This window comes from Lepidochelys olivacea (assembly GCF_965140295.1).
Source record: "Lepidochelys olivacea isolate rLepOli2 genome assembly, chromosome: 1".
NCBI classification, from domain to species: Eukaryota; Metazoa; Chordata; order Testudines; family Cheloniidae; genus Lepidochelys; species Lepidochelys olivacea.
In genome coordinates, this window is record NC_140411.1 from 34,975,590 (window position 1) to 34,996,696 (window position 21,107).

Consider the following 21,107-nt stretch of genomic DNA (forward strand, 5'->3'; position numbering starts at 1 on the left):
TCGGCCAAATCCTACTTATCACTATCACTCCAGGAAGCTTGAATCTTTGTAGCCACTACATCTTTAACTGGAACTGATGGATCTGAGCGTTGTGGATCTGAGGGGTAAGGATCCGACACTTAGAGAATGTTCCCAATCCTTACCACAGGAGACATTATTTGAGGAGGAGCATCAGACAACATCTTTTCTACAGGAATTCAACAAAAAGATATGGAAAATGTGGATGTAGTTACAGCAACGTCTCCTTCTCAGGACAGCGTTCAATTTCATAAGCTAGTGGATAGGATGGCATCAACTTTAATATTACCTCAGTAGCTTTGAAAGGAGCCACATGTCCAGTATTTTGTGTTCTATTGCAAAGAGTAAGGTGTCATTGCCTATATTGGAAGGTCTCTGGCAACCAGAAAATCTTTTTGGTCAAATCCATCTTCATGTCAATCAGTTTAAAAAAAGGCAGATAAATTATATCAGGTCTCACAGGAAGGGTTTTTCTGTTTTCATGTGCACCTTCAAACCAATTCTCTTGTGGTAGCAGCATCAGGTCAAAAATCCAGGTCAGGTCTTCAGCACTTGACTCCTTATGACAAAGAAGGAAAAAAGTTGGACTCTCTAAGAAGAATTTTTTTTGTCGCTTTCTTTAAACATGCATGTGGTCGATATCAAGCAGTTATGTCCAGATATCAATTTCACTTGTGGGAGAAGATCTGTCTTAACCAAGAACCTCCCAGAGGACTAGAGGAGATTAACAACAGCTCTCATTATGAAAGGCCAACATGTGGTGAACCATGCCCTTAGGCCGTCATTTGATGTTTTTGACACCGCATCAAGATCTGTGGTTTTAGTGATAACTCTCCATAGACATGCCTAGCTACAATCCTTATATTTGCCTATGGAAAGAAAGACAAAAATGAGGATTTACCTTTTGAAGGAGATGGATTATTTTTAGTGCAAAAACTGATACAGTGCTGGAGAGAATGAAGGAAATAAACTCACCTGTGAGATCTTGGGGGTTATTACCTCTTTATTGTAGAAAGACATCTGTATCTATCTTCAGATACCCTAGACAATACGTTCTATCTTCGTTCCCTTCTTCTTCTTAAACCTATGAGAGGCAGCCTTATTATCAACACTGAAAACAGACATCCTCTAAAATGCAGGAGAGGAAAAAAATCCCACAAGCTCAGGACAAGGATGAAGAACTCCTTGATTACATCTTTCTTGCCTCTCATCAGCCTGCAGGTTTGATGTGATGAATGAGAGCTTCAAACCAATTTCAATAAATACTACCCATGTTTTCAGAAACTCTCTCTCTTATTTGTACAGTGCATGGTCAAATATCACCTCAGACAGATGGGTTTTAAATAAAATAAAAGCATTCTATACCATCCAATTAATATTCCTTCCTCCATGCAACTCCTCTCACGTTCCTTACATAAGAACAGCCATGCTGAGTCAGGTCAAAGGTCCATAAAAGCATGGAATCAAAGAATAGTAGGACTGGATGGGACATTGAGAGATCTTCAAGTCCAGTCCCCTGCACTCAAGGCAGGACAAAGTATTATATCTATCCCAGTACCCATCTGGCTCAGTATCCTGTCTTCTGACAATAGCCAATGCCAGGTGCTTCAGAGGGAATGAAGAGAACAGGCAATGATCAAGTGATCCATCTGCTATTCACTATCTTTTCAGGGACCCTTCTCACGAGAACTTGTTAAGGGTAGAAGCCCAAGCTCTACTGCAAGCAGGGGCTGCAGAAAAAATTCCTTTAGATTCCAGGCACAAGGGATTTTATTCATGCTATTTTCTAATCCCCTAAAAAGAATGGAGGCCTCAGACCAATTCTAGACCTCAGAGCTTTAAGCATGTTCATCAGGAAGTTTCAATTCAGGATGGTGAGTATAGCATTAATTATTCCCTCCCTGTCCACTTTTGAATTACTTTGGTGATTTCAATCTCAAAGATTCATCTTTCAGAAAGAACCTCATATTGAAAATATCCCTGTTTTTCTATTGGTTCAGTACAGAGTCCATTTCCAGTACAGAGTCCTACTGTGTGGCCTTTCAGCCACACCCAATGTCTTTACCAAATGCATGGCTCTGGTAGCTGCATATCTGAGAAGACAGGAAATTTTTGTATTTCTGTACTGCAACAATTGGCTTCTGAAGGCTTTCTCAAAAGAAGAATTACAGAAAGCCATTTTGGTCACTCATTCTTTATTTGTAACCTTTGGTCTTCTCATGAACGAAAAAGAGTCTCTTCTCACACTGTCACAGAAGATTCCATTCATTGGTGTGATTCTCAACTCCATAAAAGGAAGAGGTTTTAAAAATTAAAAACTACCATATGCTTCAATATCCCTGTCAAAAGGTATGAGAGTAGCAGCCATGTTATTCGCAAAAAGAAAAGGAGTACTTGTGGCACCTTAGAGACTAACAAATTTATTTGAGCATGAGCTTTCATGAGCTACAGCTCACTTCATCAGATGCATTCAGGTAGTTTAGCTAATGGCATCCATGACCTATGTGCCTCCATATGCCAGGCTCAGAATGAGACCTCTTCAGCACTAACTACTAAGGAATTTCAGATCCATTATGAACAGTATACAAAAAGAAAAGGAGTACTAGTGGCACCTTAGAGACTAACCAATTTATTTGAGCATAAGCTTTTGTGAGCTACATCCAATGAAGTGATGCATCTGATGAAGTGAGCTGTAGCTCATGAAAGCTTATGCTCAGATAAATTGATTAGTTTCTAAGGTGCCACTAGTCTGTATTCGCAAAAAGAAAAGGAGTACTAGTGGCACCTTAGAGACTAACCAGTTTATTTGAGCATAAGCTTTCGTGAGCTACGTCCAATGAAGTGATGCATCTGATGAAGTGAGCTGTAGGTCATGAAAGCTTATGCTCAAATAAATTGGTTAGTCTCTAAGGTGCCACTAGTACTCCCTTTCTTTTTGCGAATACAGACTAACACGGCTGTTACTCTGAAACCTGTCATTAAGTATGCAAAAAGTACTCACTGTTCTGAAGAAGGTTTTTCTCTCCCTAAGATGGTGGCTGGAACCTCAAAATGTCCTCAAGGGAGTTTTGTTCAACCCACCTTCTCCACTTTTAATAATACCTACAAGGTGAGGAGCGCATCTTTGCAATTTGTACATTCAAGGCCTTTGGAACGGCAAAGAATCTCTGTTGCACATAAATGTATTCAAAACAGAGGGCAGTCCGACTCAGAGTATTTCTCTCACAGTTGTCGAATGCGGTAATTCAAGGGGCCACGGACAACTTGTCAGTAGTATATTATGTGAACAAGCAAGGAGGAACTCTATTGTCTCAACTTTGCAAAGAGACAATACAACTTCGGGATTGGTGTATCCAGCATAATATATACCCTGTTGCCCTACATGTAGTGGGTCAATATAATGTGATTGCAGATTGACGGAGCAGAGATTCTTCGCAGATGCAAGAATGGACTCCAAAAGATTTGGGGATTCAGGATATTTTCAGTCTTTGGGATTTCCGAACATAGACCTATTTGCAACTAGATTCCATACAAAATGTCCCCATTTCTGCTCAAGAGCAGGCTCAAACAGACTTCATTGACAGATGCATTTCTCCTAGATTGTGGAGCGGTTTTGATACATGCATTTCCTCCCATTTCCCCTCATTCCCAGAGTCCTAAAGAAAAGAAGACAAGGTTCAGCTAGGGTGATTCTCAGTGATGCAGTAAAAAGGAGTACTTGTGGCACCTTGATCCAGTGTGGCCGAGATAATGGTACACTGAGTTACTCTGTTTATCCAAGGGGAATCACAAAATTCTCCTGTTATCAATGGATTTGCTACCCTAGCAGTGGGGGAGGGTCTTCCATCTGTTACCCCAAGAACAGACTCAGGGGTCCCAGAGTAGCCTTTCTGTTTGCTTATTTCTGGGTACCCCAAATGTTAACCTATTATTCTGTCCCTGCAGGGTGAAAGGAGGGGGCCTGTCCTAGTGAAATTGCCAGGGTTTACCAAAGATCTCCCTATGCTCTTCAGGAAACCTTTCAGAACAGACTATATCTATTCTCCCTTGGGAGGACATGGATACAACCTTCCGCTCAAAGGATTGACACCCAGGCAATACTTTTCCAAAACCAAGTGTTTTCTTTATTTAATGTAACCAATCTTTCCTAGTTTAATTAATCTAAACCTGAATTAAAACATAAATACCTTAGTACAGGAATACAAGTTAAAGTGCCCAATACTGTAATGTAATACAGTTGGAATGGCTTCAGTGATTATGTTCTGCACATGGTGATCAGTCATATGCAGGACACTGAAAACAATCTTAATAAATTCTAAATTTTATACATAGTAACAAACATACAAAGACAGACCTCCAACTTTATTATCCCAAGCATACACATTAATTAACCCTTTTTTTTATTCTATATCCTATACTATGATTGGCATGTTCACTTTCCACCGGCTTCTGTCTCCCTCTGTTCTGTCAGGGTCCTTCTGCTGTGACCAAGCAACACCGCTGCTGCTGCCACCCTGCAGTTGCTTCTTCCTTCAGGGTCTTCTTCCTTGCTGTTCCTTGCTCTTTTAGGTTTCTATGATCTTCTCCTTCTCCTGCTCCAACCTTTGCCTGCCTGCTCTCTGCCGTATATACAGTTTTTGGCCTGTTCTGATTAGCTTATTTTTCAATCCTATCATTAGAATATCTATTTTCCAATCACCTTCAGACCCTCTCCGATTGGTCCATATTTATAGACCAATCATAACTGCTAAATTTATGGTGACCCTCGCATGTTTTTGGACTGAGTATGTCTGACTGACCCCTCTCTGCAGTTTTGGAATGACCTTTACCTAATCTCAGTCCATATTTGCCCAGCAACACACCAGCCATAGGTTAAACCAATGGTTCTCAACCTATATATGTGGGCTGTATCCAGTACTACTTGTATGGCCCTGAGGATGTCACGTGGGCCACAGCTGTGTGCTGATTGGGCCATGGGTTGAGAACCAATGGGTTAAATAGCTTAGAACTGCCATCTCCCTGTCCTTGGCTTTGTGCCAACATTGATGACACCCTTAAATTACCAGCCTTTTAAACTATAAATCATCATAGAATATCAGGGTTGGAAGGGACCTCAGGAGGTCATCTAGTCCAACCCCCTGCTCAAAAGCAGGAACCATCCCCAATTAAATCATCCCAGCCAAGGCTTTGTCAAGCCTGATCTTAAAAACTTCTAAGGAAGCAGATTCCACCACCTCCCTAGGCAACGCATTCCAGTGTTTCACCACCCTCCTGGTGAAAAAGTTTTTCCTAATATCCAATCTAAACCTCCCCCACTGCAACTTGAGACCATTACTCCTTGTCCTGTCCTCTTCCACCACTGAGAATAGTCTAGAACCATCCTCTGTGGAACTACCTCTCAGGTAGTTGAAAGCAGCTATCAAATCCCCCCTCATTCTTCTCTTCTGCAGACTAAACAATCCCAGTTCCCTCAGCCCCTCCTCATAAGTCATGTGTTCCAGTCCCCTAATCATTTTTGTTGCCCTTCGCTGGACTCTTTCCAATTTATCCACATCCTTCTTGTAGTGTGGGGCCCAAAACTGGACACAGTACTCCAGATGAGGCCTCACCAATGTCGAATAGAGGGGACGATCACGTCCCTCGATCTGCTCGCTATGCCCCTACTTATACATCCCAAAATGCCATTGGCCTTCTTGGCAACAAGGGCACACTGCTGACTCATATCCAGCTTCTCGTCCACTGTCACCCCTAGGTCCTTTTCCGCAGAACTGCTGCCTAGCTATTCGGTCCCTAGTCTGTAGCTGTGCATTGGGTTCTTCCGTCCTAAGTGCAGGACCCTGCACTTATCCTTATTGAACCTCATCAGATTTCTTTTGGCCCAATCCTCCAATTTGTCTAGGTCCCTCTGTATCCTATCCCTGCCCTCCAGCGTATCTACCACTCCTCCCAGTTTAGTATCATCCGCAAATTTGCTGAGAGTGCAATCCACACCATCCTCCAGATCGTTTATGAAGATATTGAACAAAGCCAGCCCCAGGACCAACCCCTGGGGCACTCCACTTGACACCGGCTGCCAACTAGACATGGAGCCATTGATCACTACCCGTTGAGCCCGACAATCTAGCCAACTTTCTACCCACCTTATAGTGCATTCATCCAGCCCGTACTTCTTTAACTTGCTGACAAGAATACTGTGGGAGACCGTGTCAAAAGCTTTGCTAAAGTCAAGATACAATACATCCACTGCTTTCCCTTCATCCACAGAACCAGTAATCTCATCATAGAAGGCGATTAGATTAGTCAGGCATGACCTTCCCTTGGTGAATCCATGCTGACTGTTCCTGATCACTTTCCTCTCATGTAAGTGCTTCAGGATTGATTCTTACATTATTATCACATTATTTCTTTAATATATACTTGTTATCTTATGGATCTTAATATTATTGCCTACTGCTACCGCCCTATTTCTTAGCAATTTAATTAATTTCATGTAGGTTTTTCCCCTTTTTTCAGTTAATAGTGGCAAAGCAGTGTTTTCAGTACTGTGCTTGGAAACAAAAGAGAGCAGCTCAAAATCCTGTGTATCACATCCAGATTTCTGGTTGTTACGTTTGACAGCATGGGTGATAGGCCTTTGACAGAGTAAGAAAGATCATGCTTGGTTGAGATGCCGAGAGTTTTAATTAATTCCAGAAAGCCATCTACTACAAAACATGAGTTAAAGTGGAAAAGATTTGTTTTATGGACAACTGGAAAAGGTGCTGACCCAGTTCCAGCTCCAGTGCAACTTATTCTGGAATATCTGTTACACTTAAAAATAAATGGGTTATCTCTGCCCTCCATTAAGGGTTCATTTAGCAGCAATAGCAGCATACCATTATCACATAATTGTCAAATCTATTTTTTCGTATATGCTGGTTAAGAACTTTTTGAAAGGATATTGAACCTGTGTCCCCCTGTGTGAGACCCTGTCCCTCCATGGAACCAGAATTTAGTTTTGATTCAACTTGTCACAACCATTTGAACCTATAGTGAGCCGCTCTTTGTTCCATTTATTTGTGAAGATGGCCTTTATAATAGCAGTTACTTCAGCCAGAAGAATTAGTGAACTACATGCATTGGTGATAGATCACCCTTTTAGTACTTTTTGTAAAGACAAGATGTTTGGGACGGGTTCCCCGTGGTGCAACCTGTAACTGGGGTACCGCTGAGACCTCTGGCTTACCAACCTGGCCTCCCTTTCACACTGTGATGTAACAAGCTGCAAACCTCTCCAGGTACTGCACTTACACAGACGTCCACAGGCAGGGTCACACCCAGCCGAGTTATTTGAGTGCTTCTCATGAAGCAGCAACAGAGAGGCTCCAGCCAATTTCCCCCAGCTCCCCAGCTTAGGACTCCAGAGCCGTACTACTGTCCTACTTTGAGAAGTCTGAGAATTGTAAGTTTGTAACCCAGTCCGCCCCCCCTGTCAATGTGGAGAAGACATGCACCAGCTTTTGTTACTGAGCTCAAGTTTCCCAAGCACTTCAAGCAAGATATACTGTTTTAGGTAAAATATAGAACAGGTTTATTTACTATAGAAAGATAGATTTTATGTGGTTATAAGTGATATGCATAAAAGAACAGAGATGGTCACCAAAGAAAATAAAAATATGCATCCAATCTATATTCTATAAACTAAACAGGATTTGAGTCAGACACTGTTCTCACCCCACTGGATGTTACAGTCCTTAATGCACAGACTTCCCTGCTGAAGTCTGGACAAGATTCCTCAGATCTTAGTCTTCTTGGCATCCCGGTTGTTTCCAGTGTAGGTGTTAGAGGAGAAAGGCCCCTGCCTGCGTCAACTGTCCTTTATTTTATACCCTTGGCCCATGTGCCTGGCAGACACTAGCCTAAGCATGTCCTGGTGGGCGTTGCTGAGTCACAGTGAAAAATCAGTTCCCTTTGTGTGGTGCTTGCATAGCTGAGTCACACAGTTGATTAATGTATGGTCAACACCCCACCTGGGCTGAGATTTTTGCATGCCACTAGCAAACTTACAGCATATTTCAGTGACAACCATTCAGCACAATCTCGTAACTCTATACACACTAATGATATGCATACTGAGACAGAATAACCAGTTTCAACAGATCATGACCTCTCATATGATACCTTACATGGCATGCGTTGTATGAAATATCACAACCATATATGAATAATGAATATGCGGGTTACAGGGTGTCATTGTGAGGTACAGTGTATCACAGTGTTTCTTAGACCACACCCTAAATTTTTTCTTAAAATTGTTTCTGAGATTCATGTAAATGAAACTATTAATATACTGGTGTTCTTTCCAAAGCCTCATTCATCTAAAAGGGAGCCCAGGATACCATTGTTGGATGTGAAGATAGTACTATCATACTATTCAGATAAAGAGTTTTAAGTCGTCTTCTAAGTTATTTGTTTCATATGCTGGTAAATCAAAGGGAAAGACATTTCATCTCAGTTTCTGTCTAGGTGGGTTAGACAGTACATTGAAGAGTGTTATAGACGGAGGAGCTTCTCTTCCCATTCCTACTCCGCTTAGAGTTCATTCTACTAGGGCAGTAGCTATAGCTACAGCTTTTATAAACACATTCCCTTGAGATATGCAAAGCTGCTACGTAGATTACTATTCACTTTTGTGAAGCCTTGCACTTTGGATATGGCATCCAAGTTGGATGCCCAGTTTGGTAGAGTGTTACTCCAATCCTTGTTTAATTAGAACTCTGCACCTTTCCATCCAGTTTACTGCACTGCTTGTCAAACTACCCCAAAAGTGGGAATATGTAGAGAATACTCAAAGAAGAAATGAAGGTTACCTGTTTGTAACCAGAGTTCTTTGAGATGGACTCTGCATATTCATACCCCCTCCACCTTCTCCATTCCTCCAGAGTCCGTATTAAAATATCAGTAGTTTTCCGCTTTAGCGGTGGAAGAAACCGAGGTGGTAACGGTGCCACACCCCCTTTATACTCATATGCTCAAAACACACTTGAGCACTAGGCAGGAGGGTGGGGAAGCATGGTCACTTATTGGTCACTGCTACTAATTTCCACTGTCCTGCTGCAAGGGTTGGTGTAGGTCCCCAGAGAGTGAATATGCAGAGTTAACTTGAAGAACTCTGTTACAAGTAAGTTACCTTCATTTATTTTCATGACCAAAACAAGCTGCAGGGGCCCAAAGGCCTTTCCCCTTATGTCTCATTCTGCCTGTTCTAGGACCAGCCCCAGGAACCAAATTCCTTCCTGAAGCTCCCCTCCAACTAAGCCATCTCAGTTCTTTATAGGAATCACCCACCCCTTCCTAGCTGGATCTGATAATCAAATAGGGGTAAGATCACCATGTTACACCAATATTAAAGTGCTTGTACTAACCTTCCTTACAGTCCACCATCTGCACCTCTTCACTGTACTCTGTGCTTGGGCCTGTAGTGCAAATTTCAAAGCCTACTGGCAGGTTCCCTTGATTTTGACAAAATCCTGTTCCTTAAGATTTTGAGTGTTCATTGAGATCTTTAGGTAACTGCAGCTGTATTCTTTTTTAAAATTTGTAAATGGAAGTTTTCTATGTAGTGTTGATATCTTTTAATGTTTGGTTTTTAATGGTCAGTGTTTGGAGGTTATATTAGAGTAAGTGACTACAGTATGTTCATGTTCGATTCAAAAAGAACTAGTGTAAAGGGTGAAAAGGACCCTGTGATTAGGGACTGTGACTTTCAATATCTGGCTCTTAAAGAGGGAACACAAATGTTCCTTGAAAATCACGTGCTTTACCAAAAGATCCGTTTCTTGGAGAGCTCCACTTATAACAATTTGCCTTTAGATGTTTTGTGTTTTGCAAATAATGATCTTTGTACTTATTGTCATGTGTCTAAAATAAAAATACAATCCAAAAGTTATGCCCCTTTCATCTTTGACAAATGGGATTGTGTTTAAGGTGGATGACGCCATCAAGATTGCAGAGGCTCTTCTTTCTGACTTGTCTGGATTTCAAACATTCCGTCAAAATGCAGATGATCTTTTAGAACAGTTTAAGGTTTACGAACAAGAACAATTTGATGGTTGGTCCAGGGACATTCAGTCAGGTTTGTCGAATCCCCGGTCAGGACTTTGGTAAGTATAGAATATTGTACGCAGTAAGAACTATTCCCAAAATCTGTATTACAGTGTAATCTAAAAAGAGCTGATGAAGACCTGTACAGTGATGCTCTGGTGTAGAAGAGAGAATAAATAAGAGAAATAAAATAAGGCAGTTCATAGCCACTTCAATGTTGTGGATTGTATCAGACTTGGTTGGTAAAGCAAAATGAAATATGTTTGGGAATATTTTTATTATTATTTTTATTTGTTATTTGTGTTACAGTAGTTCTTAGAGACTGAATGAGATTGGAGTCCCATTGTGCTAACTGCTGGACAAATATAGGATAACAGGTAGTCAGTGTCCCTTAGAGCTCACAATCTAGATAGACAAGGCAGACAGAAGATGAATTGATGAAAGCCAATTCATGAGATTATCTTTAAAATCATGAGATTTTAAAAAAATGTGGGAGTAGCCAGTTCTTTTTATTTACCTTCTGTTTTTTTGAAGCCTTAAGACACACTTGGGTTATTCTTCCAAGCTTTCCTCTGCAGACATGAGGGCTACCAACTTAATTTAAAAAAAATGAAAGATGAGATTCTTACATACCGGTATTCACCTGAGAGTTGGCAACAGTGAAGAGTTACAACAAACAAGCCAGATGAATAGTGTGATGCCTGACAAGGTTTTGCTTTTTGTTAGGCTTTTTTTAAAATGGGTTTGTTGAGAGAGGATTAGCTAAATTGAAAACAAGAGAGAGGAGGCATTGAAGAGAGGGAGGCAAGGGTAATGAGGCAGAGGAAAGAGGGTGAGAAAAGGAGGAAGGGGAGCATGGAGGGCAGAAGGAATAAAGCTGAAGAGAAATGACTGAGGAGCGCTGGGAGAGGGTCGATACAAACAGCCAGTTAGCACAGGAGTGAGATTGTCAAGTGCAAAAACTGAAGATAGTCTGATGCCAGTATTAGTATCTGACAATATGCTGCAAATGCTTCTGCTAGCTTGAGTCTCTGGCCCTTGGGCTGGTTCTCATAGAGTAATAGACTTTAAGGCCCTCTCCATTCCATGAGCAAAAATGACTGAGGAACTCTGGTGTCCCCAGAGGTGGAGAGTCCTCTCTGCATAGTTCTTGGTATAGGGGATTTGTGGCTCATCTTTTCTTCCCCCACCAGTATTGCTGTGTCTGATGCAAATGTTTCTGTATCTGCTGCTGGTGGTCTGAGTCTCTGATCCTCAGGCTGGCTCTGCCCTGGAGTTTCTCTCTTCCTCCATCTCACATGGCTGAGTGTCACGTGAGCCCTGTCACATTCAGACTGGCAGTCCCCTTGCATGGTTGTGAATCCAAAGAGTGCTCAGAGTAGCCCTGGATGGAAACTAAAGAAACAATGTGTATTATAACATGCCTGACAATCTTCTGAGTAAAAACAAATGTTAAAATGAAATTCTGTTATGTCTTGCCCTTGTTGCTAGTCTTCAGAGGTTTTGGATAGTAATAGAGGTGACTGGATTAACATCAAGAATCATAGAATGAACAACTTCAAAATAAAAAATAGTCAGAAAAAAGTAAATGTTATCCAGCATTTTGGAAAGGATCCTGGACAAATCATACTTGGTAATTTTTAATATTAATTTTGGTTTAGCATGCAAGCTAGTAGTCCTATTATGGAGTTGGATCATTGTGATGGAGAATTAAAAATACATTATTCAGATCGTTTGGTGACTCTCCTAAGAGAAGTACGTCAATTATCTGCACTTGGCTTTGTTATTCCTGCTAAAATACAGCAAGTTGCAAACACTGCACAAAAATTCTGCAAGCAAGCAGTTATCCTCAAGCAGGTATGAGATAATAAACCATAACCACTATCTGTACTGATTTCTATGCATTAATGGTAGCGTAGTTCCAGACCATTATATTGTCATTTGATTATCAGGCTAATAAGCTTTCTGCTATAACCCTTTATCTTTATTAAAGCTACAGTGTGTTTCTTGAACAATTTAAAAACATTAAATGATGATAATATTGGAAATAAATTTAATCCTAAAAACTGAACAAAAATAAAGAAATAGACACACATAAATGTTTAGTGCAGTATTAAAAATTAACCTGTTTTTGAAATTGACTATGAGACATTACAATAAAGAGAGCCATTTGCAATTTTCCACTTAAGGTAAATATAGCCTTTTTAGGTGCAAATTTATAATTGCTAGGGCCAGCCACTAAAGGGAGACATGATCACATGCTCTAAAATGGTGTATTATATATACTTGTTAAATATCTTATTAAAAATCATATTGATAAAGTGTAAGTCTTGAAAATATTGGAATTGGCAATACTCTCAGGAATATATTGTAAGTATTAAAAACTATTGGCATATAAATGGAAATATGCTGCTTATCGTAAATCCTATTTGTTTCATAGGTGGCACATTTTTACAATTCAATTGATCAACAGATGATTCAGAGTCAGAAGCCAATGATGTTACAGTCTGCCTTAGCATTTGAACAGATAATTAAGGTAAAGGAATCCTTCTTTGTTGCTTTAAGCTTTGGCAATGTATTTCATGTGCCCTTATCTTTTTGTGATTATTTATTAGCCTGTTGATTTTATAACTGCAACTTTTTAGTGACCAAGAACGTCTCTTTCATCTGCATTTAGCTAGACAATTATGACCATTTCTTTCAGATACGGTTCTTTCCACAGTTACTTATGCTTTTTTTACCTTCATATTTGATTATTATAATGTGCTTTTTATCCTTAAAGACCAGTTGGAAGCTACAGATGGGGCAGAATGTGGCTGTGTGCTTCAGTAATGGTGGTGGTATGAAAAATATTACAGCTGTTCTCAGAAATTTGCACTGGTTTCCTATTTACTTTCAGGTGCAATTCAAGAACTGTAAAGCACTATATGATTTGGGTCCTGGTTTTCCAAGAGGCTCTCTATTTATTACTATGACTATTGAGGTCAACTGAGGACAGGCCTCAGCTTTGAACATTTTGGGGCTGGAGGCAGATTACTCTTCTTGAAGTGCTCATGAGTGCTCTTCCTGTAAGCTCAAAATAGCTTGGTTTTGTTGCCTTTTAGGGCATTTTGTAAGGTCCACATAGTTACCGAGGCCTTTGCTTGGTGTGTATGTGTGTGGTGGGGAGGCTTGCAGGTGATGCCTATAAGGACCAACTTGGGGTAAAAGTGTAATTTCTTATATCTTGACAAATCATGTATATTATTTTAATTTAATTTAATTTAAATTTAATTTTTAATTTTAATTTATTATTTTTAATTTTCTGCAACCCCTTTCTTTTTTAACAGTTTTTGTCTATTTAGTACATATGAGATATATATATAAGGTGTTTATTCTTGAAATGAAATTAATTAAAAGGAATAGTTTAGCTCTTACGTCTCTAAAAACATAGATCATCAAAAAATGTGGCTTTTGGAATTCTCTCCCTCTTTAGGTTTATGATTTCTGAGACTATTTGGACTGTTTGAAAATAAACAGCTTATAATTTTAGATGAAAAATTAAAAATTCTCTATATGCATTTGTTTTTTCACTTATGGATACTATTTGTTACTGTGGGTTAATGGTCAAAGACTTTAATATTTTTGTTTTGTGAACAAAGTGTTGGTTTACAGTCATTTAAGAAGAAGCTCACCATTTTTTAAAGGAAGTACTAGAAACTTATTTTAAGGAGTTTGAAATATAGATTTTTAGAAAGTGTCCAAATTCGTGACATTCATGTATTTTTTTCTTTTCTTCCTTCCCATCCCCTACTTTAAAGGGATATTATCACTTTAAAACTTTACCCTATTGTCTGAATTTATTTAACATAGCATTGGTACAGATAACTCTTGAGATTACTATAAGAGAAAGACTGAAGAATTTTTTCCTCTATTTTTGCTGTTTATTTACTTTATTCATTGACAAACATTCTGTACATCATGAGTTTCACTGTATCCTGGGTATAGTCTGGTATGATCCTCTGTTCTGCTTGGGCCCCTTTATGCTATGAAAAGGGCCTGAGTGCTGCAAAGAGGCTCTAAGAGCCCCATATGTAATTAAGGAAGGTTCCCCAGTGCAAGCACTGTTGAAGGCAGCTGGAACGGGGCCTCCAGAGAACTCCTCACAAGCCCTGGCATAGCTGGGGACTGGAGGGACATGTCAGGGGTGGGGTCACAGCATGCGGTGCTGCGGAGATTGGAGGCCACTGTGGCTCATAGGGCAGTCTGGGGAGGCTGCTATAACTTAGACAGTCTTCCAGGACTAACTGCAGGTTGCAGTGGAGGTCTCTCCAGCCACCAGAATGGCCCAGGATTGGAGGGCACAAAGATGGCTTAAAGCCATTATGTCCCGTCCTCCCCCCACCCCCCCCACCCTGGGCTTCAGATCATGTGCTGCATCTCTTAAGTCCGGAATGTATTCAAAATCTCATGCAAGCATAGCCCTTCTTCTATAATTTTTAAAATATAACCTTAGCATGATATGTTCCAAAACCAAGGAAAAATACAAAAATGCCTATGTCATCCAGATAAACTGCAAGTCAGGTCGTCTGACAATAGGAGTTTTTACAATGTACTTTTAAACAGTTACTACTTTCATGGAGAACGTGTAAATTTGGAGAAGTAACTAGTTGTGGATCAGTTCATGGTTCACTTTGAGCGAAGATGCAAGGGAGCAGAGGGGATGTGTGGCATACCTGTGCCGTCCCAGGCTGTGCGTAGTGGCTAGGCATCTCTGTCAGGTTGGCGGGGAGTGGGCAGAGCTTTGATTTCCCCCTCCCTTAACCCACTCACTGATTTAGTTACACTGGTGTGTTACAGAGCATATGCTGCGACAATATACTCCTTTCTGGAGCTGTAGGGAGACGGTGAGAGAGATTGACTCAAATTCACAAACTCCTTCTGAAGCTGTCCCTTACTGTGGCCTAGATTGCAAACTGATGATTTAGCTCTATATTTGTCTTTAAACCTTGCAACATTTGCTTCTTTATTTTTCCCCCCCAGCATTCGAAAGCTGGCTCTGGGGGAAAGACACAGATAACATGGGATAACCCTAAAGAATTAGAAGCATATATTCAAAAACTACAAGCTGCTGCTGAACGGCTTTCCAGTGAAAACAGAAAACTAAGAAAGTGGCATACTAACTTCATTGAAAAGGTATGTTTTATTAATGAAACTGAAATAACCTTTTCTGGACCGTACTTTCTTCCATTTTCATTGACGACAAATTAATAGTACGATATTTAGCACATTTTAAATTCTTTTTTCTACAGGTTGTAGTTCTCATGAATATTGATCTACTGCGGCAGCAGCAGCGTTGGAAAGATGGACTACAGGAACTTAGATCTGGTTTCGCCAGCCTTGAGTCACAGGCATGATTTAATTATTGTATTGTAGGCTATGAAGTAATTTTCAGTAACGAGGAATTAATAATAAAAATGCAAAGGTGAACTACAAAGCTTTTGTTCCAAAAACCTAAGATCCCAAGGCAGCATAGGATATATGTGTAGACTTTAAATTTAGACATGCATTTACTTTTTAAATCAGTGGTTTTCAACCTTTTTACACCCAAGATCACTTTTTGAATTCAAGGGTAACCGAGGATCTACCCCACCCCTTCCCTAAAGCCCCACCCCACTCACTCCATCTCCCCCTATCTCTGTCACTTGCTCTCCCCCACCCTCACTCACTTTCACTGGGCTGGGGTAAGGGGTTGGGGTTCGGGAGGGGGTGTGGGCTCTGGGCTGGGGCTGAGGGGTTCACAGTCTGGAAGGGGGCTCTGGGCTGAGCCTGGGGCAGGGGGCTGAGGTGCAGGAGGGGGTGAGGGGTGCAGGAGGTGGTTCAGGGTGCTGGCTCTGGGACGGGGGTCAGAGCTGGAGATTAGGGTGTAGGAGGGGGTATGGGTGCTGGCTCCTGGAGGGGCTCAGTGCTGGAGTGCAGGAGGGGGTTGAGGGTGCAGGAGGGGGTTTGGGGTGCTAGCTCTGGGAGGGGGCTCAGGGCTGGGGCTTGGGGTGTGGCCTTCCGCCTGGCTGCACGGACCTCAGGCAGCTCCCGGTCAGCGGCACAGCGTGGCTGCCACTGAGGCAGGCTCCCTGCCTACCTTGGCCCCACATGGCTCCTGGAAAGCTCCAACGTGCCCCTTGTGGCCCCAGGGTGGGGGGGTAGCACGTGGCTTGGCGCACTTCCCCTCTCTGCAAGCAATGCCTCCGCAGCTCCCATTGGCCAAAGCTCCCCATTCCTGGCCAATGGGAGCTGTGGGGGTGGTGCTTACAGGTATGAACAGTGTGCGTAGGGAGACCCCTGCCTCCACCCACCCGTGGGGTTGTACTGGTCGCTTCCGGGAGCGGTGTGGGGCCAGGGCAAGCAGGGAGCCTGTCTTAGTGGCAGCCCCACTGTGCAGATGGAGATTGCGATCGACCAGTTGGTGACCACTGTTTTAAATAATGATGAGGGTTTTTTTTTTCTTTCCTTACCTGCCAAGTCCTAATTACACAGTACCATATTTTAACAATAAGAGTTGGTGACACTGCTACTACATAAGCCAAAGCAAGGAATGCTCTTCTTTTGAAATACCATTTAAGTCAATGGGAGTTTTTCTATTGACATCAGATTTGAGGACTTCAGTAGCTCAGACATAGGTGAGAGGTTTTTCGCAGGAGTGGGTGGGTGAGAGTCTGTGGCCTGCGTTGTGCAGGAGGTCAGACTAGATGATCCTAATGGTCCCTTCTGACCTTAATATCTATGAATCAGCAGTTATGGAATTATACACTTAAATGGTTGTGATATCCTTAGCAAACCTGGAATACTATAGTCAGGTGTTTGCAGGTAGGCAAAGGAAATATTCAGCTTGTATTTTCTTTGCAATGTCTGTTACCAACTCCTGAATTGCACAGTATGAATAATGAATAAACCCGCAGTTCTCAAACTTCATTGCACCGTGATCCCCTTCTGACAACAAACATTATTACATGACCCTGGGCAGGGGAGGGGGTGTGTGGAGCCAGATCCCTGCTGTCCTGAGCTGAAGCCCTTGGACTTTGGCTTCAGCTTGGGGTGGTGGGGCTCAGGCTTCAGTCCGAGACCCCAGCAAGTCTAATGCTGGCCTCGGTGACCCCATTAAAATTGGGTCGCAACCCACTTTGGGCCCGATCCACAGTTTGAGAACCACTGAAATAAACTAAGCACGTTTTTGATTCTTCACATATTCTGCTAGTACTTTTGTTTCCTAATTGTTTTTTATAAATTCAATTTTTAAAGCTTTGCAATTTTACCTTGAAGTCAATATATTTTTTAAAACTTTAATAATTTCACTATTCTTGTAAAAGCTGTTTGTGTGCTGTTTTGTAATATTTAGGGAAATGAACTAAAAGAAAAACATTTTTCTGCTGAACAGCTTTTCTCCTCCTCAAATGGGTAATGCCTGTCACCTGTGGAATTCAGAGGTAGTTAAGCGTTGTTGATGGAGGCTCCAGAATTAAGGCCATCTTTCAACTCAGCCCACTGGAAACTTTTCCCCTAGTGGTGGAACAAATTGGTGGTTCGTTTTTTCTTGATCACTTGGTTCTATAATTTTAATTTTTATTCATTTCCATGCAGAAGCATTTGAAAAAATGGAACGAGGGTCCAGTAATTAGAGCATTAGATTAGGACTTTGGAGACCTGGGTTCAAGTCACTGATCCTCCACAGGCTTCCTGTGTGACTTTTGGCAAATCACTTAACTTTTCTGTGTCTCAGTTCCCCATCTGCAAAAATTTGGATGATAGGAGTGCTCTACCTCACAGGGATTTTTTGAGCATAAATACATTAAAGATTGTGAAGCACTCAGATATGATAATGGGACCCATATATGCCTAAGATATATAGATGTTCAAAATGGGTCCTGGTTTACTGAGTAAAGCCCTGAGTGTTACCGGATTTCAGTATTATTTTTTTGACAATTTTTTCTTGATGTAGTTAGCTGTAAGGATATTTGAGGAAACATTCGAGAAATTAGTAGCTGAGAATGCAGACAGGTCTCAAGCCTCACCATCAAATATAGCATAGCAATCCCCTGGTTGCTATCAACACCAAGTGTATTCAAAAGGAGACTATTGCCATACCAGAAAGGAAAAATCTAGAGCAGAAGTTCCCCACAAAGACCAAATTAAGTTTTCTTCCAAAACCAACAAAATCCTCATAATTAGAGGAAATGAGTGTTTGTGCATGAAAAGTTTGCAATTCCTGTACAATATTTTTCCATTTGATATACTGTCTCCACCCAGACACTTTGGCTAGTAGTAGTAACAACAAGGCTCAGGCCAAAAGTCATAAATATTTACCTGTTCCTGAACAACATCCCAATCAGCGCCGTGTCCAGAGAAACAGACCCACACATAACATGCTTGCTGCTGGAAAGGATTCATACCCACCAGTTCTTCGAAATCAACAAGATCCTTTTCAACACAATACAAAAAATTGCTCATCTAGGGGTCAAAATAGACATGTCTCTGTCTGTAATTTTTACCACTATCGTAAAGATTCTCTCAGATCAAAAACTTCATTGCATCAGTCATTTTCTGGCAGTTGTCATGCATAGCTAGTTATCTCCAGCAGCCAGGATAGTTGGTGCCATGCATTTGTTTCATTTTCTGAAAATGTGCCTTTGGAAATTCCTTCTGAAGATATGGAATAACTCACTAGATGCAGTGCAAAATTAGGCATCGTTCCTGCATCACATCTGAATGCCCCTTTGTGGGTAGACAGTACAGACAATGTGCTGAAAACCAACCCAGTTGTTACTCTAGACCCTTTCTTACTTGCAGTGGGCAGGGGAAGCATACCTGCAGGATAGGTAGCATACTGGAAGACAAGATCATAGAATATCAGGGTTGGAAGGGACCCCAGAAGGTCATCTAGTCCAACCCCCTGCTCAAAGCAGGACCAATTCCCAGTTAAATCCTCCCAGCCAGGGCTTTGTCAAGCCTGACCTTAAAAACCTCTAAGGAAGGAGATTCTACCACCTCCCTAGGTAACGCATTCCAGTGTTTCACCACCCTCTTAGTGAAAAAGTTTTTCCTAATATCCAATCTAAACCTTCCCCACTGCAACTTGAGACCATTACTCCTCGTTCTGTCATCTGCTACCATTGAGAAAAGTCTAGAGCCATCCTCTTTGGAACCCCCTTTCAGGTAGTTGAAAGCAGCTATCAAATCAAAGATGACCAAGGGGTTATGGTCTCTCTCTCTCTCTTTCAAAAATGAAAAACATCTAGCTCTCTTAACCTCACACTTCGTGCACCTCACAGATTTTTAGCATCTCAGAGTATAGATCCTTTTAATTTACTTTGACAGCTCTAAAACATAGAAATGGCCTTACAGGAGCAAACCAGCAGTACATTGAGTCCAATATTGTTTATGAGAGAGAGACCAATACCAGCTGCATCAAAGGAAGATGCAAGGAACTCTATATGGGCAGTTATAGAATAACTTGCCCCCAAGCAAAGTTTTGTTCTTCTGCCTGTTAGTTAGAAGTTGGCTTATGCTCTGAACTTGAATGTTTATTTCCCTTTTAGGGAGTAATAGAGGGCAAAGCTTCTCTGAGGCAATGGAAGTAATGTTCTGGGCAGAGAGGAGTATTATCATCATCATTGTCATTGTCTTGGCAAATCTCACAGAGACATAGCCTCCTTGCAGATTGAGTACCACCTGGATCTATCTCTAGCTACGTTCTTGAGATGGTCTGGATGGATATACAGTTTATGTCCATCGTAGGTGTTCTCATTGTGCCACCGAAGCTTTTGGCAACTACATGATTGCTTTGTAGTGGCAGTGTAGTGGCTTTCCTTTGTAATCATGTTTAGTAATTCATTGGTCTTCCATCCTGATAATCTGCTGCCTGTCAGGACAGTTCAAATAAAAGATGCATAAATGAGGAAAAAGAGAGAGCTGGAGTCCTTCTAGTCCACTAACAAAAAATGCATATGTTTTTGCATTTGATAGAGAACCAAGGAACATCCATTGCATCAGCACAAAGACCAGACATATTGAAGCAATAGTTAACAGTCTGGGTATTAAAAGAGAAGAATAATTTGGAAGGAATTCTCTGTTAATCTCATTGATACATTTTGGTATCGAGACAGAACTCATGGAGGAAATTTCATTTATTGATCTGGTCAGGTTTCATTTCTGTTGTGAAGGGATGCAAAAAACTCTCAGAGGAAAGGACGGTTTCTTGTTTGTAAATGGGACCCTGGCCTCTAGATGTTACCATAATACTAACAAATAATTAAAAGAATCAGAAAGTTCTGGTGATCTCAGCTGCACTAGAGTTCCTTCAGGATATTTGGTGGGGGTCCTAAAACCAAACGTCATAACAGGATAATGGTTTGACAGGCATATCAGACTCCCCAACTGAGTATCACATGTCAAAATTAATCAGATTGATAGATTAGACAAGCCTATGGCAGCCTTTTTAGTTGCCATTACCTCCAAAAGACGGGTTTTGAAATTAGTTCAATTATCTTTTCAAGAGCCAAACTGCTGTTGTCATGAGAAAATGTCTTACTGCTCCCGAAACCTTTCTGCCCAAGGTAAATTCTTCTTTCCACAGTCCCTGGGAAATAGTTCTGTCATAATTTGTTCCAAACCTGGCACTCTCTTGGAAAGGTTGTGGCATAAATGGAAATTCCTAGAGCTCTAAAGCATACAGAGTATACGCACCAATTTCCCCTGTTCATCTTATTCCATCCAAAATGGCAGGGTCTTAAGGCCTCTATGCAGGCGACATGTTAAAATCCTGTACCAGTTGACATGCTATGCATTTGGGAAACCATTCATGGAGAGAATTGGGGTTCCCTTTACAAGATACTTAATTGCATTGTGAGAAGAAATAGTCTGAGCCTCATCCAAGGAAAATTTGCAAAGTGGCTTTCCATTCCTCTGCAGAACCATCCTTTAGTAGAAAGATGCTGCAAATAATTCCTTAAATTACAAAGCTCTTGCATCAGGTG

The 21,107-nt window shown here is 41.2% G+C and overlaps 1 protein-coding gene across 1 annotated transcript in view; it reads left to right on the forward strand.

Moving 5' to 3' along the window:
- Positions 1 to 21,107, forward strand: part of DYNC2H1 (dynein cytoplasmic 2 heavy chain 1) — a 393,773-nt gene that overhangs the window by 14,426 nt on the left and 358,240 nt on the right. Inside the window, exons 11-15 of the mRNA XM_084624374.1 lie at positions 9,985 to 10,160; positions 11,763 to 11,958; positions 12,542 to 12,637; positions 15,124 to 15,276; positions 15,393 to 15,491. Coding sequence (XP_084480500.1) covers positions 9,985 to 10,160; positions 11,763 to 11,958; positions 12,542 to 12,637; positions 15,124 to 15,276; positions 15,393 to 15,491 — 720 coding nt within the window. The remainder of the gene's footprint in view (positions 1 to 9,984; positions 10,161 to 11,762; positions 11,959 to 12,541; positions 12,638 to 15,123; positions 15,277 to 15,392; positions 15,492 to 21,107) is intronic.